This window comes from Heliangelus exortis, chromosome 4 (genome assembly GCF_036169615.1).
Source record: "Heliangelus exortis chromosome 4, bHelExo1.hap1, whole genome shotgun sequence".
In the NCBI taxonomy this organism is placed as follows: domain Eukaryota; kingdom Metazoa; phylum Chordata; class Aves; order Apodiformes; family Trochilidae; genus Heliangelus; species Heliangelus exortis.
Genome location: NC_092425.1, coordinates 39,674,633 through 39,692,017, shown reverse-complemented (window position 1 = coordinate 39,692,017; position 17,385 = coordinate 39,674,633). Strand labels below are relative to the sequence as shown.

Below are 17,385 nucleotides of genomic sequence, written 5' to 3'. Positions count from 1 at the left end.
GAAAGGAGGTTGGAGCCAGGGGGGGTTGGGCTCTTTTCCCAGGCAACTCTCAGCAAGACAAGAGGGCACAAGAGGTCTCACGTTGTGCCAGGGGAGGTTTAGGTTGGACATTAGAAAGAATTTCTTTATGGAGAGGGTGATCAGCCATTGGAATGGGCTGCCCAGGGAAGGGGTGGATTCTCCATCCCTGGAGATATTTCCAAAGAGCCTGGATGTGGCACTCAGTGCCATGGGCTGGGAACTGCAGCGGGAGTGGATCAAGGGTTGGACTTGATGAGCTCTGAGGTCCCTTCCAACCCAGCCAATTCTATGATTCTATGAAAAGACTTGGGAAGAGCTGGGAATTCAGAGGTGATCAAAGGAGCCTGGCAAATGGCAAACAAAAGGGGAACGATAAGGTGGTGATTGCAGGAGGATTCCAAGCTCTCTGGGAGTCTAACCAGGTTCAGGGCTGGAAATGAAGCTAGAAAAAGGGGTTTGGATCTGATTGGGTCAGACTCATGGCTCGAAGCCAGCGTTCCCATGACAAGGGAAGGAAATGGGGCAGCTCTGAATGCAAGGTTAGAAAAGGCAGGGAAGGGACTGAATTCATGGAGCTGGAAAACACCGGGGTTGATGCAAATTGACTCTCAAGTTTCACATAACCAAAGCTCTTCTGGATGGTATTGTTTGGCCTGGCCTTAGATAAACACTGAATAATCTATTTGCATTTGTTCCAGGTATTTGCCTTTCTAACTTCCACAGATCTAAGAAAAGAGAGGTAAAGGTGCTTAGTCAGTGTTGTGCTTCAGATAACTAATTCCATTTTTTTCCAATATAAAGTTTTTTTATTGCACTCTGGACTGTTTCAGATGGAAATAGATGAGCTGAAAAAACAAACAAAAAGCAAAAAACCAAACCAAACATTTTTGATTAGCAAACTATTTATTGAATCGTTACTTGTGATACAGAATATCATCTGATTTTAGCAATGTTCCTGATTTTTTCTGTTTTAGAGGAAAATGCTATTGTAAGTCTAGCTCACTTAGAGAAAGTTTCAGCTGGCCCATGCTGGCCAAGAGAGGCTCAGAATCCAAGAGCAGAACAATAAGAGTAAATATTTATTCATGTGCATTAGGTGTGCCAGCCAAACTGGGTCACCCTCAGTGTAGTTTTACACGAGGTTCTTACACCCTTCAGCCATTCAGGTACAAGGTGATTTTACTGATTACTAAAATCCACACCACCTCCTACTAATCATGGCAAAACTTTGCAAAGCAACTGTATTTCTGCAGCATTCTTGCTGCTTGTCTACTGATGTCACTTATCTGGGATGGCAGATGACACTGGGAGAGTTTCAAAGTTGTGTCAGAGGAGCTAGAATACTGCCTTTATCTGGGTTTTCCATGGGTATCCTTTATCCTTCAGGGACAGCTCTAAGCTTCCAGGAAGCAAAGTCCTTATTTCCATGGCCAGGCTGTCGTTTAGTTACTTTTAACTTGAGCATGAGTAATACCAAAATCTCCAGTAAACTTCCACAGTTCCACTACCTCATTACGTTGAGGTACATTGCTTAGAATATGAACTAATATATATCAGCAAAGTTAATACACTGACATGTTATAAAGTCTGAGAAAAAGGGCAATGAACTTCCATAAGATCACAGAATTAACTGTACAGTGTAGTTGAAATAAGTCAGGAAGTGTAAATTGTCCCTGATCCATACACACAATTCCCACCTGTAACTGTTTAATTACAATGTACCCTCATGATTTTTAGCCCTTTGTTTTATCAATAATCATGTTTTTTTAATTTTATTTTCAGACAGAAGCTTACTTAGTTGTTTGTTTCATGAAAGTCTGCATGAAAGCAAAGTACCTTTGATCACCTTTTTTACCTTTCATTGAACCTTTTCCACTGCTGTTCTGTCTTTCCTGAGCTGAGGGAAGTGGGAACCACACACACAGCTTTCAAGATATGAACGAAACATGAATTTAGACAGGAGCATAAGGATGCTTTGCTTTCTGTTCCTTTCAAATTTCAGCATACAGTGTGTGTTTCTGAGCTGTACTGAGCACTGAAGTGGGGTTTTCACAGACATACTGTAATTTCCAAGATTTTTTTCTCCTGTGCAGCTTGGAGCTTACCATTTGGTATTTGAAGTCAGGATGTTCTTCCTCACTGTGCATCACTTTTATCTACCCAGAATATCTGCCATTTTACTGCCTTAAGTCCCTGAATAGCTTGATGATCATCAGAAGGCTGTCACTTGAGTGCCCAGCTCCTTTTCCAAGTCACTTGGGAGTGTGTTGAGGAGGGGCAAGCACAGACCACTACAGCAGAGCATCTGAGACCTCTATACCAAAAGTACCACACCCTCCCACCCCCTGTGCTCCATCTTTAACCAGTTATTCATCTGGTTGTGTGCCATTACTGCTTAGGTTTTTTTGACAGCCTTTTTCAAAGGCCTTTGAGAAATTTCATCCTTCTTCACAAGGTTTCAAAGATGTTCAGTAAGCTCCAGTGTTTGAAACTCCACTGTTAACTGTGCTTCCTTACACCGCTGACCAAAATATGTAACAGACTCTGACAGCAACATCTCATTTTGAAGCTAAAAAATTCATAGTCGAGAGGATTATTTTTCTTCAAGGTTCCTTGTTTCTTAGCTCTCCTGTTCCTTTTTCCATGACCCGAGGAGCCTACCTCAAAATCTGAGGTCTAAGACCCACGTGTGTGCCTTGACAAAGGAAAGGATGGTTCCAGCCCCATTTTGAATCATTCCAGTAGAGAATTAATCAGTAAGAATAACTTACTTTTACCACACAGAAACCATGCTAACAGAACAACCAGCAAAATGAAGTATCATATCAAACATCCCGCTTTAAAGACACCATCTGGAAAGGCTTCACGTACTAGATATGGTTTCCTTCTGAACCATCGTGGTTAGCTACTGCAGCAACATTAAAGAGTTAAAAACATTAAAGAATAACACATTAAAGAGTAAAACCCTTCTTCCCTTCTCTTCAAATTTGACTTGAGAGCAATTTAAAGACACATTCGGATTTTTACATCTGGGAACACGCAACCACCAGGCCATCACCCTCCTTATACTGCGCAACATGTGCTAATGACAGAGGGTGGTATCGAGGGGGGGAATGTCTTGAGATGACTGCAAACATCACCTCTTCATTCTGCCAGCTGTGCTGTGACACCTCGAGTCCTGTGTCCAGTTCTGGGCCCCTCAGCTCAGGAAGGAGATTGAGGTGCTGGAGCAGGTCCAGAGAAGAGCAAGGAGGCTGGGAAGGGATCCAGCACAAGTCCTGTGAGGAAGGGCTGAGGGAGCTGGGGGTGTTGAGGCTGGAGAAGAGGAGGCTCAGGGGAGACCTCATCACTCTCTCCAACTCCCTGAAAGGAGGTTGGAGCCAGGGGGGGGTTGGGCTCTTTTCCCAGACAACTCTCAGCAAGACAAGAGGGCACGGGCTGAAGTTGTGCCAGGGGAGGTTTAGGTTGGACATTAGAAAGAATTTCTTTCCAGAGAGGGTGATCAGACATTGGAATGGGCTGCCCAGGGAAGGGTGGATTCTCCATCCCTGGAGATATTTCAAAAGAGCCTGGATGTGGCACTCAGTGCCATGGGCTGGGAACTGCAGCGGGAGTGGATCAAGGGTTGGACTTGATGATCTCTGAGGTCCCTTCCAACCCAGCCAATTCTATGATTCTACAATCCTTGAACCTGGAGCACCTTCCTCAACCCTCCTGACACCTTCCAGGTGCTTCACCACCACCTCACCCTCTTCCCCGCGCCTCACCCAACCTTCCCCACTCCCTACAAGGGTCTCAGCTCCCTACAGCGGGTGCGCATCGCTCTCCCCAAGGTGTCACCTCAAGGCTGGGACGATCTCCACCGATCCCCTCGTTGGGCCGGGCCGGTCCTGGCCCGTGTGTGCTCAGCGCGCCTGCGCCGCGGCTGCCGGGGCGCCTCAGTAGAGCTCTACACGGAGCCGCCGGCGGCAGCCTCGGTGCGGCCCCGGCCAATGGGGGAGCGCGGAGCCACCGTGGCCGCTGAGCTCAGTTCCGTCGCGGCGGCAAACGGGAGGGGGGGGTTCACCCTCACCCCCACCGGGGGTAAGTCCCGCAGGGAAGAACGGGAGCAGCGGGATGGGGGGAGGCCCAGCACCAGCGGTGCCTTCCCCGGGGTGAAGGGGACGACAAGGGGAGCAATGGCGGGGTCTGCCCCTTGTTTCCTCCTCGCTCGCCTCCCAGCCGGGTTAGGCTTCCACACACCCTCCCAGCTGCTGCCGGTGATGGAAGGAGGGGTGGGGGGGTTCGGTTCGGTTCGTGGGGTCTTCACGGGAGTGCGGGCTGTGTCCGGGCGGGCCCCGCTGTGCTGCCCTCTGTGGGACGGCGGTGGCATTGCGGGCGGTGCGGGCGGAGCCGCCTTCCCGGCGGCGGCGGAGGAGGAGGAGGAGGAGGAGGCGGGCGGAGGTCTGCGAGGCCTGCGGAGGGTCCGCGGTCGGGCTGGGCCTGCGGAGACGGCCCCCGAGGCAGCGAGGGAGGGCACTCATCCCCCCCCCGGGAGAGGAGGCAAGGCTGAAGTGGGTGGGATGGGTGCCGAGGAAGATGGGGTTGGGTGTTGGTGGTTGTGGTGGTTGGGGCGGGGGCTGCTGTCTGGTGGGCGCCATCGGAGAGCGCCTGAGGCTCGGCCGGGCCGTGAGGCTGTTGTCCAGGTTTGGCATCTTCCTGAAGAAGTGGAGGTTTTGGGGTTAAAAAGGGTGTTTACGGGGCAAGGTGGGACATCGTGTGTTTTCTGCTTTAAATTTGGTTCTTGAGAGCGTTAGGGCGTAAGGTTTTGTTTTATTGTTGGGGTTTTGTTGTGTTTTTTTCCCTAATTAAATCCTACATTGAGTTTTGTCGCAAGAGGCTCCGTCCTGAGGAAAGTATTAACAGTGGACACGTAACATAATTTAGAGGTAATGACTTGGATTTCTGCTAAATTAATGATCTGCTGTTACCACAGACAGAGCCTAAATGTCCTGAAAGACACATTTGGTAAAAAAAAAGCCTGTTTTTGTGCTAACATGACTGATGGTGTACCCCAGGATTTTGCTAGCATTCTACTCTGTATTGTTACAACATTAAAAGGTTATAGTCAAGGCCCTTTCCTTGCAGATCCTTGCACATATGGCTGATTTTAGCAGGAATCAAATCCACAGAAATGAATCTTATTGTCCACGTGAGTGGGACACGGAGGAATATGTAATTTTAATGGGACTTTTCCTCCTTCTCTCCCATTTTCTTTAGTGCCACACTTCCTTGTTTTATTCCTTACAGGCCTTGAAGCTTGGGATAAGGTAATACTAAATACCAGTCATTGTGCTTTGGATACAGAGAGAGATTTTTTAAAAATCGTTGTAAATTGTGTGAAATCCTGAAACGTGCAGCAGAGATGTAAAAGTTGATCATAGAGGTAATGAAAAAAAAAACCTGAGCACTCTCTAAAATACTAATTTTGATGTAGTAATTTAAGAATGCGTTGCTTAGCTTACTGACTGAAGACCCCATCGAGCAACAGAATGGTGTTTCAGAAATATGTCTTTTAGATACAAATAAAGCAAGGCCTCAGTCCTAGAGCCATAGAGCAGCAGACCTCCATTTCAGTAGAATACTGTGTATTGACTTTATACAATGCCAATAAATGTCAAGAAATTGGGCGTTTTTTCACCTATGATTTGAGTAATAGTGATTTAATCAGTGTTTTGCATAGCTTTATGTTAGAAAGTAGTACTAATTTTGAATGTAATTTTTTTTCCTGTAGAGTGAAATAACTGTATATTTTTATAATAAAAGTAACCTCTTAAAACCCGATGCATGGTCTTTGCTCTTTTTAATTCCCTGCATTGACATTCTTTGTTCATTTTGAGGGAAAAAACTTCATGTGAATTGTAGGTACGGAAAATATTTATGTCTGTGTGTTTAGCTGCTACTGTGAAAGAGAGTGTCCTTTTAAGAAAATGTCTTTGTGTGCCTGAATTGTTTGTTTTAATACAAAACCGGTTCTTTTAATTAGTACAATATGTTATACTTGAGTCAAGCACTTTGGATCTCAGTCATCAGGCCTAAAATTAGTGACTGATAATTGTCTGTTACATAGTTGGGTCTGTAGAACAGTTAACTCTGCTTAGCAGAGTTGATGGTAAATGGGTGGTATGTAGCATATATGTAAATTGTACAATGCAGAGGAGGTAATTTTAAGCTTAAACAGAGATTTACAGGCTGCATCTTCCTGATGTAGTGCAGCACAGTGTCTTCCAATCCTCTTTAAACTTCCTTCTCTGCTGAAATGACCTCTACAGTCATTGTTGGTGATTGTTGGATGCAGTCTGAGAGGTGTGTGCTCTGCTGGAGTGAGGTCTGATTTATCTGATCACCCATGGTGAATGCAGGCTGCTTGTCACACCCATTGCATTGATAGCAGGGTGGAATTTGAGACAAAAAAAAGGGAAATAAAACATCAGAAATATTTTCTTTTGAAGTGATGAGCAAAGTATGAATGTATTTGAAGGAAAAGAAAATATCAGGAATGTAGAATAATGGGAAGAAATGGCAGCTCTTGTCTTTGACAGTGGTCTGTAATCTGCTGCAGTGCAGAAAACCTTGTACTGGGTGAATTTGGCATAATCAAGCTGCAGAGGCTGTTTCTTCCTAATCTTCTTGGTCTTTGTTTTCTATCCTTTGGGTACAAGTGACATCACTGTCTAGAGAGCTGCTTGACTTCTGTCAATCTGTTAATCTTAGTGTCTTGAGGAAGGTTCAAGATGAACTGGTGCTGTGTGAAACACAGGAATATTTTTATAAACACCTAATTTTTTTCATGTCACTGAACTGCAAGTGTTGGGTAGAAGGCATGAATGAGAATGTTTGATTTATTTTCTTTGTCCTTTTTCCTCAAAATGTTTGCCTCCAATTTTTTTAAAAACTAGTACCTATGTGGTTTTTTTTAATGTCTTCTATTTCAGATGCCTTATTATATTTCACAGATTTTTAAAAACTTTTTTTTAATCCATTCCTGTAAGGACAGTAACTGGATTTGATTTTAACACTCCTACTGTCTCTTACTACAGTTTTTGTCTGTCCTATCCTTGTGTTTGGCATTCAGACCCCAGGTAGACTTTCAGGTCTTCCTTTAATAATACATTTGGATTGGTCTGTGTGCTCTGTATTTGGTTGTAACTTGAAAAATTGAGTATATAATTTTCAGTTAGATCTTCTGAAGCATGGATCTGCTAACCCTTTAAAGATGAAAACAAAAAATTCAGGGGAATTCTTCACCCCCCACACCCTTTTCCTCTCCTGTTTGTTTGGACTGAATGGATGCTGGATGATATACACTGATGAGCTCATTTTTTTTCCCTGTAACCAGAAAAAGCAAGTATTATTATTTTTTTTAAATATTAGAATGAAATTAAAGTGTACTTCTGGGCTTGTTTTATCCAAACTAATGATGTTAAAGTGGACCATTTTATGTCAAAACTTATCTTACTAGGTAGTCAGTGTTAGGAAAAATCAGTAATTAATTAATTAGGGAGACAGCAGCAATGTCAGTTCAGCATCAGCTGATTATTCAGCTCTTTTTCACTGAGTCTGCCTGGGATGCAGTTCCATTTCCTCACTTGGAGCCTGCATGGTGCTGTGTTTTGGATCTGTGGCTAGAAGAGTGCTGGTAACACACCAGTGTTTTGCCTGTTGTTTGCTTGCACATTGCCCAGGTTTGGTTTTTTTTGCCCCTCTTGGCCTCTTCAGCATGGGATGGGCAAGAGGTTGGGAGGACACACCAAGGGTCCATGTTCTGCAGTGTCATGCTCAGCAATGAAAACTGTAAACAGGAGCAATGAAAACTGGAAATAGAGGAAGAAGGGGTGAGGGGGGTTGACTTCCATGGTGACTGGTGTTTGGAGACAAGCTGAGCATCCACTTGAACGTGGGGAGTAATTTCCTTTGTGTCACCTCCCTGCCTCTTCACCTATCAAACTGCCTTGGTCCTGAACCATAAGTTTTATTTTTCTATTTTTTTTTTTTCCCTCTCCAATTCATTTCTCCCCCCACCCCAGCTCAGGGATGGGTGTGGAGGCAGCAAGTGGCTGTGTGGTTGCTTGGCTGCTGGCTTGGATCAACCCACCCCTCATCTGACATGCAGATGCATGGACTTTAGCAGCATTTGGATTCTGGCAACCTGGTCTTTGTCACAGGTCTGAATTAGAGCTTGGTTTTGGGGTTGTATACCTGTTTGCTTTCACTTTCATCAATAAAGCTGTTTGAGTTAGGAAAGTTTGGAAGGATTACAAGCCTCTTGTTATTTACTTCTGCTAAATTTTTCTAGTGTCCTCTTGACTCAACAGTCCAGAGCTGTCTGGTAAATCAAAGATTTCTTTAAAATGCTAGACAGTGGTTCTTGTGCTTTCTTGCTCTTTAAAGGTGGTGGTTCCTTTCTCATCTTGTTAAGTGTGATGTGCAAAAAACCCACTAAAAGAAAACCCTGTGATGTGAATTACTGGTTTTTGTTGTCAAGGATGTAGATAGCAGAAAGAGCTCTGTGCTGATCTTTTCATCAGCTTATATGGAGTATTTATGTGTGAATATGGAGTATGACTGTATGAGCAATATCAATGGATATCTGTTAACAGCAAAATAAAGGCAAATATTGATCTCACTTCACCCTTTCAAACAAAATTTTAGTTCTTAAAGCTGTATAGAAATCTTTAAGGCATCTTTGGTCTGGATGTTGTGCTTCAAGACCCCCTTAATGAAAGCAGTGCATCTCCTGAACCTAGGGCTGCCCTCACACTTGTGTGCCAGCCAGGTCCATCTTAACTCTAGGAACTACCAGGGGAAGAATGGACCATCTGAGAGCACCAGAAACATTTGCTCTTCTTTCCACTTCAGAATCTGGATAATACAGGCTGTAAATGTTGCCAACTTTAGCATTGCTTAAAAAATTTTCAGATCATGATACAGGAGTCTTAGGCTGATTACCACAGCCTAAGAACTACTGAGGAGTTCTACAGGAGTGAAAGGCCCAATATGTTGTCCCTAACCAGTTTTCTAACATTTTTACTGTTGTTTGAGGTTGATCTTTGCAGAGCTCCACCTTTGGGGAGAATTCCTGTTGCAGTGAAGGATATTGGCAGATTGAGCACAGGGAGGTGCAAGGAAAACTTTCTGGATTAATTGCTTTCTTCTCTCATGCCATTGTGGAGTTTTCCTTATTCATGTAGGATTATTGCAATAGGATGCTGCTTAGGTCATCTCAGTGCTGTGCTTTTGAAGCCCAAATCAGGCTCTGCTCTCTTGGAGAGAAAACTGGACTTCAGAAGCCTTCTGTAGGATGTACTGAAATCTAAAAGAAACTAGAAATAGCCTCATGAAATAGGGTTTGCAGATGAATGCAGGGTTGTGCAAGTTTGTCTGCAAGTAAAAATGTTTAAATAAGAAAGATGTTGAGTAGATTTTACTTGTCACTACCAGGTTTGGACTTTGTATTGTGTTATGTATGTCTCAAAAAGGCTAATTTAGGTTTTTATCTTCCAAGTAACAGTGGTCTCCTAGTCTTGATGAAAGTTTAAAGGCTGAAACCTTGTTCATATCATATATAGAAAAGAGACACAGAGAGTGCTGGAACCTGTGGGGGCAAATACACTGCACAAGTTAATGTGGAGATTTTCCACTGATACTACTGATTTTCCTCTGCCTGCTGTTGCATTATTTTGCTTGATTGACACATTCTGTATTATCAGGATGGACTGGATTTATATGCTTATTTACATATGTAGAAGTGATTAGTGTGTTATTAATAGAAGGGAAAGTAACTGATTTTGCAGTCACAGATTGCTTTGGCTTCTTTACTTTGAGAACACATGAAGTATAAATTGCATCTTGTCACAAATTAGTGTTCAAGCCTCTTTGGCTTCATCTAAAACATTGGCAATGATTAGAAAAGAACTTCCTTCTGTACCTGAGGAATTTCCATGCTAACTTAAATATCCTCATATATAAGAATAAACTCAAAGTTGCATGTTTCAAATAATCACTGTAATAACTTCCCTTTTTCCTTCTGGGATTTGCCACCCAGTGGCACATGCAGTGTTTCATAAAATCTTTTTCTGAGCTAAGGGCCATATAGGAACTGAAATAATTCTGCTGTTCAGTTCTGTTTCCAAGTGTTTTTCTTGTTAGGCTTACAAAGACATTTCTTGAATGTCAAAATTTTTCATGACATGGAAGAAACAGCACGAACTCTTTATGTTTTGACATGCAGCAGATAATCTGATGAATGTACAATCATTTTGTGTAAGAGCCAGTGTTAAAGGATTATTTGGCTGGGTATGTTTTGCTTGGAGTTAATGGTTGTATGTGCAGAATACAATCAGTGGTATGTTAAGAGTAGATTTGCACTCTGTAGTTCAGCTGTAGTCCATTAATAGTTCAGTTATTAGTTGCTTGTATTTCAGTGAATTGTAACTGACTTAATCTTCTGCTTTTTTGTTTTGTAGGGCTGCAAGTTGAGTGAACAAAACTAAGAAAATGGAATATAATATGCATGCAGTTGCTTGAGCACCATCTGTTCCAAAGGGTGTATTCTGTAGACTGGTGGCCTGAATGACTGATTGGTGAGCAGCAGACAGATAACTGCAAAAAGGAGAAAATTCTGTCTGTTCCTGCAGTGTTTGACAAAACTGATGGCCCTCTGAAATGCAGTTGAAAAAAATGAGGGAAATTTTACCACGATTATACCCTGGCCAAGTTAATAATAAAAATACTTCCTTAACCACATCTCCGAAGCAGTCTTCTGAGGATAAAACAAACCCATCAAAAGGGGATGATGACCAAAACTTCTGTTACCAAGGGACTGAGGCTGAGAATAATAAATTGTCACTGATAAGCTGTATCAAATGCAGAAGTGTTCAGAAAATATCAGTGCAAGATGTTGAAAAGCATAAGAAGCTTGGGTGGACTGAAGACAAAAGTTTTGTCTGCAAGAAGTGCAGTCATATTACACCACCAGCTTTCCATTTTGTTCCTGAGGGTGCCAATGCTGTAGACATTGAAAAACATGAAAAAAGACCCCCACCTAGAGCACAGAAAAGATTTAAAGTTAAAAACTTTCTGCCAGGTAAATACTACTGTGATAAATGTCGATTTTCAACAAAGGATCCATTACAGTATAAAAAGCATGTAGGTCAACATGAAGAAATTAAATTTATTTGTTCCCACTGTAGTTACATATCCTACACCAAAGGAGAATTCCAGAGACATTTGGTGAAACACACTGGGACTTTTCCATATCAGTGTGAATACTGTGAGTATGGTGCTGTTAGACATGACTATATAGTAAAACATACAAGAAGAGTCCATGAAACACCCACAAAACGGCTGTCAAATGCTATCATAAACCACAAGCAAAAGAAGCTGGGTCAAAGCACTTTATCTGAAAAGCAGAAATCTGGTAAAATTCTTTTTCAGAATGAACTTTTAAGTTCGCCTTCAAACATGGTTTGTGAGATTCCAGGTAAAGCAACTAAAAGAGTCTGTTCATCTCCTGATGTAGAATGTAGCATAAACACAGCAGCAGTCCAGGATAAAACAGTATTGGAGCCATCTGAAATCAGTGAATGTGAGAATCAAAGTGTGGAAGTTGAGGTTTATTCTCCAAAAATGGAGCCTTTACAGCCTGGGATGCCTTTAACAGTTATTGCACCATCTGAACTTGTAGTTCCTTCCAACTGTTTAGCTCAGATAGTAGAGATTAAAATAGTGAATGGAGCACAACAGCTGGTTCTGAAACTAATTCCTATGAAAGAAGGAACTTATAAACCTGTGAACAGTGCTGAGGAGTTCCTTGAGAATCAAGTTATAGAACCATCTGCAGAAGGAAGAAAACCATCCTCTGTATCTCAAAATGAGTTGCTAACCATGGAAGTGAATGTAGACAAATTATCCAGTGTTAGTAACCAGCTTAATTTGGACAGTACATCTGGCAAGAGCTCTGAATGTCATTTTTCTGATTCTCACCTCTTAGACTGTAGCTCTCTGCCTACACAGAGGGAAGATGCATCAAAATTCTGCTTTCATTTGGTGAAAGGTATTGATGTCCATTCAGGTGTTATAGAGCTTTGCTCTCCATCTCTGGTGATGAACAGTACTGAAAAAAGAAGTGATCTTAGATCCTCCAGGTGGGAAGTAGATGGAAAAAAGAACTGTGACTTGTATTGTTATGAAGAAGGGGTGGATGTACACCCTCTGAAATATGCTGCTAATTCTGAATATAAAAGTTCCAAGAACATTTCAGTAGAGGCTGCTCAGGAGGGCAAAAATTACCCTTCTGCAGTCCTTAAACAAAAGGATACGTTGCCTCTAAAGAGGAATGACAAAGAATGTAGGAGTCTGCCAGTCAGCTCTACAGGCTTGCGTTTAGCTGGGAAAGGTTTTGATAAAGAATCTGTTGCATCTTCTGAAGCAGGAAAAAAAATTCATGGCACTAAAGCTCCACCTTGCAAGGACAAGACTTTTGGGTTTAGCAAAGTAAAGAGAGCTGAAACCCTGAGTCGAAAGAACAGTCTGCTTCTGGAATCATTGGAATTACAGAAAATGGAGAATAAAGGCAAGCCTCTTGAGGGACCTGTTATTTCATCTGTGTTTTCTCTTAGCTCTGGGGCTGAAAATGTCCCAGAGGGTGTCAGGTGGGATAACAAAACATGCAATAAGAAGTCGGCAACGTTGCTGTGTAGAAAGATTGCTCAGCTGATGTCTGCTGCAGAATCTAACATGAAATCCATGCCTTTGAGGTGTGAAGGTTCCAGTAAAAAGGCACTTTTCCCTCCAGAAAATTCAGCAAGCTGTGAGAGGGGTTTTCCAGCCACCCAAGGGGCACGCTCAGTTTCTTTGCATCAGGTGCATGGTGGAAACAGCGTGATTAGTAGTGAAGAACAGAGTAAAGAACAGCTGCTTGCTTTTGCAAGAACATCTAAAAGCAGGGTAACTAAAAACTCCCATGTTGCTACTCCAGTGTTTATCCCCAAAGGGACAATGCTGAGAGTGCTGAACGCTACTACCAGCCAAAACTCAAAGGGAATAGAAAGCAGGAGTGAAACATCAGCTTCTTCTGGGTGCTGCAATGAAATGTTTTTGCCTCGCCCGGTTCCTGTCTCTGTTTCTGAGCCACCCTGCAGTAATTTGCCATTTTTGCTCCATCAGAGTGAACCCGGTGCTGAGGCCCGGGGTAAATCACTGAGGCAAAGACCAAAGCGAGAGGCGAGTGTTAAAAATAATAGCAAACCATCTGGTGTGCCATTTCAGAAAAACCCTGATGTGAGTAAGCAGAGCAAACCCTACCCAAAAGGTCATCCCAAAAATAAGGCAAAGCAAACAACCTTCAGGGAGCTTCCTAAGAGGAAGGCAAGAACTCAGTCAGAAACCAGCTCAGGTTCTGACATGTCCTATCTGTTGACAGCAAGACGCCTCCGGCTCGTCCCTCTGAGAATGAATCAGTTGATCAAATGCCCTCGTCGTAACCAGCCAGTTGTGGTCCTAAACCATCCTGATGTGGATTCTCCAGAGATAATTAATGTCATGAAGACCATCAACAAGTACAAAGGTCAGGTGCTGAAAGTAGTTCTCTCAGAAAGGACAAGCAGTTTTCTTGGTGTCAAACGCTACCGAAAGCGTCTTACTCTGCAGAATGCTGAGACAGGAAGCCAAGCAAAAAAGCAGAATATGCTAAAAATGAAACTCAAGAAGACCCATAAAAACAACTACCAAGTGGTGGAAACTTCACCAGCTGAAACAGCTCAGTGTATGTTTAAGTGTTGGTTTTGTGGAAGAGTGTATATGGACCAAGAGGAATGGATAAGTCATGGGCAGAGGCACTTGATAGAAGCAACCAAGGGTTGGGATGTTCTTTCTCTGCCATCAAAAAAGCATTAATGGAGAGACATGGGAGGGGGTTTCCCCTCCTCTTTTTAATGAGTGCCACTAACTTGCTTGGAAAGTAAGATTGAAATAACTGTTTTATTTTGCCAAAAGGTCTCTGCTCTTAGCAAAGCGGGAGAGGAGAGCAGAGACACAGAGAAGCTGATAGTGAGGATTAAGCACTACTTTGCACTCTTGTGTTTGAAATTTGTATTGGAGGTCAACTTCATCTCTTCCATATGAGCAATTTGTAAAAGATTGGCTATGCAAGCATCTTTCTAGTTGCCATTCTCTGTGCTAGGACACTGTGCTGTGACTGGTTTGTGCTGGGCCTGTGTGGATTAAAGTGGAAGATAATGAGATCTTTGTAAATTTGATGGGGTTTAGTTTGTTTTATTGCAGCACTGTGTTTCAGAGATCAAACGTGTGTTGAGAAGCACCTCTGATCCTCTGTTGGCAGCAAGTGTGTAGTGTAGATTTTAGTGATAAATTAAGCACCAGGCATGAAGAGTAAAACTTGAATGCAAGAACTCTGTCTTAGTGAAACAAAACCACTTCTGCTGACTTCAGAGGAGGCAGAATAATAGAATTTTCAGGGTGGGAAGGGACCTTTAAGATCATCTAATTCCAGCCCCCCTCCCCTGGGCAGGAACACCTCCCATCAGGTTGCTCAGAAGGGTGTAAGTGAAGAGTCTGTGGGATCAGAGTTATTCCCACAAGGTCAGATAGCACTAAAAATTTAATTTTATTTAGTACTTAGTCTTTACCTAGCCTGTATTGTGTAGGTGTGAGAGAGAGCAGAAAGAACCCTGTCAGCTTTCTGTACCATCTTTGTTCTGGACAGGCAGAACTGGAGAAAACATCAGGCCTGGAACAAAAGGAGAGAGCAGCTTTTCTCTCTGGCATCTCAAGGCTGTTCTGAAATCTAAGGAAGTAATAACCAAACATAAAGCCTTTACTACCATGTGTGTGTATGTGTGTGTGTGTATGTAACCTCCTAGAAACAAATCTGCAGAGTTGGGCATTTGGTTAGAATCCAGGTTGGTGAGTTAATGCTTATTTGGGGGAAACTTAGTGAGGATGAAGACTTTTCCAAACACAGAACCACGTTGCCCAGCTTTTTTGTTGACAGTGTTGAAGCAGATTGCCAGTGCAATCTTTCATCCTTCTCTAAGAATCTGTATGTTGTTAGAATATATATTTTTTGTAGCTCTCAACTCCTACAAGCCTGTGCCTGGTTATATATGTTTGTCCAATGTGTATCTGCTGACTTCAGTGCAGTGTGAGCACTGCTCAGTTACTTGAACACTTTTCTAAACTAGGGCCAAATTTCAAGCTTTTAGGGACGAAGAGGGGTGGATGATGCTGAAGTCTGATGTTTGTGTACGTGAACAATTGGTGTTTTTTCTCATCTTGTCTGTCTCAAAGTCATTTTAAAATCTTGTGGAATTAACTACAGTGAAGCACATAGTTACAGGTCAAGTCACTTATGTTTTTACAGATAAGAAAATCGATGCTGACTCAAATGCTGGATGTGTGTTCTATGTCTGAACTGGAACTGCTCCTGAAAAGCTGGTAGTTCCTAACTCTTTTCACTGTTGGTGCATTTTTTAAAACAGTTTAAGCTGGAAATATTTTTTTACAAACTCCAGCAGACTATACATGGTTTTGATAATGTATCTGTATGGAAATGTAAATATTTTAAAAGTACATCTGACTGAGACTTATTTTCAAAACCAGTTAAAACATTGCTTTCCAGTCATTTTTGCAATATAGTGTTACAAACCTTCAGATAGTTGGTGCTTTAAGTCAGATCTTTTTCATTATGTACACATGGAAAATTTTTGTATCATTTGTATCAGACTAACCTGTTCCACAGAACAAACTTCCTTTTGACCGTTTTGTCAATAATAATGAAACTGCAGTTCTCATTTTGTATTCAAATGGAATTATATTTTTTTAGGTGGGTACACTAGAGGGTTTTTTTCACTTCATATACTTTGATGCCAAGCCTAACAGTACTATTTGCATTTTCAATTGTGAAAATAGCTTCCATTTTAAAATTCTGGCATTTCAACATAGAATAAATATTAAAGTCATTAAGAAAAAACACGGATAAAACTTTTTCTTTGGTTTAGCTCCTTCGGTCCAGCTTACTGTAAGTTTGACTTAATTTTGTTTCTGTAGAAGCTACTAAATAGTTTTGAATTTGCTTCATAAGAGTTGTGGCTGGCAAAATTAGAACATTCCTCATGAAAGCTGTACTGGAGGAGCAGGGAAGTGTTGCTGCTCAGCATTTATAACTTTAGGTGGTTTAAGAGTATTAGTAATGCTTGTCTGTTGCAAGTTATGCAAGTTAAATGTTTTAGCAAACATCTGCAAAGCTGTGTATGTTACTGCCATAATCTGCTGTCTAACTTGTTAAGCTGTGTTTTTTCCCATGGGTTTAGTTTAGATTTTTGGGTTTTTATTATTATTTTAACATGAAAACCTTTTCTAAGTTAAATTTTACGGTGGCTATGAATCTCTTGAAGCACATTGTCATGCCACTTTTTGATGAGCTCTGCCAAGCTACTTAGCAACTTCTGTTTTGTTAATTTTAGTTCTTATTATATTGATAAAATCATGTCAGAATGATTGCCTTCAAGTCTAACAGTCCCAGTGATTTTAGAGAAATAATTACAATGAATGTTCTCTCTTAGATTTTGATGAAGTGTTGAGAAATAAAAAGGTAGCAGCAAGGCAATGACCAGCTGCTAAATTTTTTCAGACCTAGTTTGTTCCCTACATACTCTACCATAAATTTGATTGGGATGCCATGTTTTGGGTTTGAATGTTTTCATTCTTCTTGTTCCTGTTCTGTAAGGATAAAGTAACTGTGGTTGCTTTTTTGGTGTTTTCCAATTACCTAGTCAAACTTCTGAGTGTGCTTAGAATGCAAGGTTATGGATGCTTTGCAGAAAAATACTGAAGTTTGTCTTTCATATTTATAATTAATTTACGTAAGCCTTCCAAAACTCAAATTATATGAATAAATATTATCGTATTTTTTGCTTGAAAAAATACTATCTTCTTGTCTTCTTTTTTTACACACTGGAACATGTTTCCCTGCTGAGCCTGAAGCACATCTGCTCTTCCTACTGATGATTTTCACCTCTATATTTGACCATGGTATGAATTCAGACCATTTGTATAGTGGTCCTGCTATGTAAGTGTGTGAAGGCTCAGATGTGGAGCACAAGTATCTGCTGCTTTAGATAAAGAGGAGTAAGTGTTAGATAAGTAATAGAATTTAAATAATTAAAGCTGGCTTTATAATCTGCTCCAATACCTGTGAGGGACAGCTGAGCACAGCTGATTTTTGTGCAAACATATAAGCACCCTGAATGAGCTTGTTAAACACTCAGATAAGCAGCAATACATCTGTATTTTTAAAAGCAAGAG

At 41.7% G+C, this 17,385-nt stretch overlaps 1 protein-coding gene across 1 annotated transcript; it reads left to right on the top strand.

Annotated features, from left to right (window-relative positions):
* The first annotated feature begins 3,942 nt into the window (after positions 1–3,942).
* On the top strand, positions 3,943–17,004 carry ZNF518B (zinc finger protein 518B). Its single transcript, XM_071743948.1, has 2 exons — positions 3,943–4,104; positions 10,527–17,004. The coding sequence occupies exon 2, from the start codon at positions 10,726–10,728 to the stop codon at positions 13,954–13,956; it is 3,231 nt and encodes a 1,076-aa protein (XP_071600049.1). The 5' UTR covers positions 3,943–4,104; positions 10,527–10,725; the 3' UTR covers positions 13,957–17,004.
* The last annotated feature ends 381 nt before the right edge of the window (positions 17,005–17,385 follow it).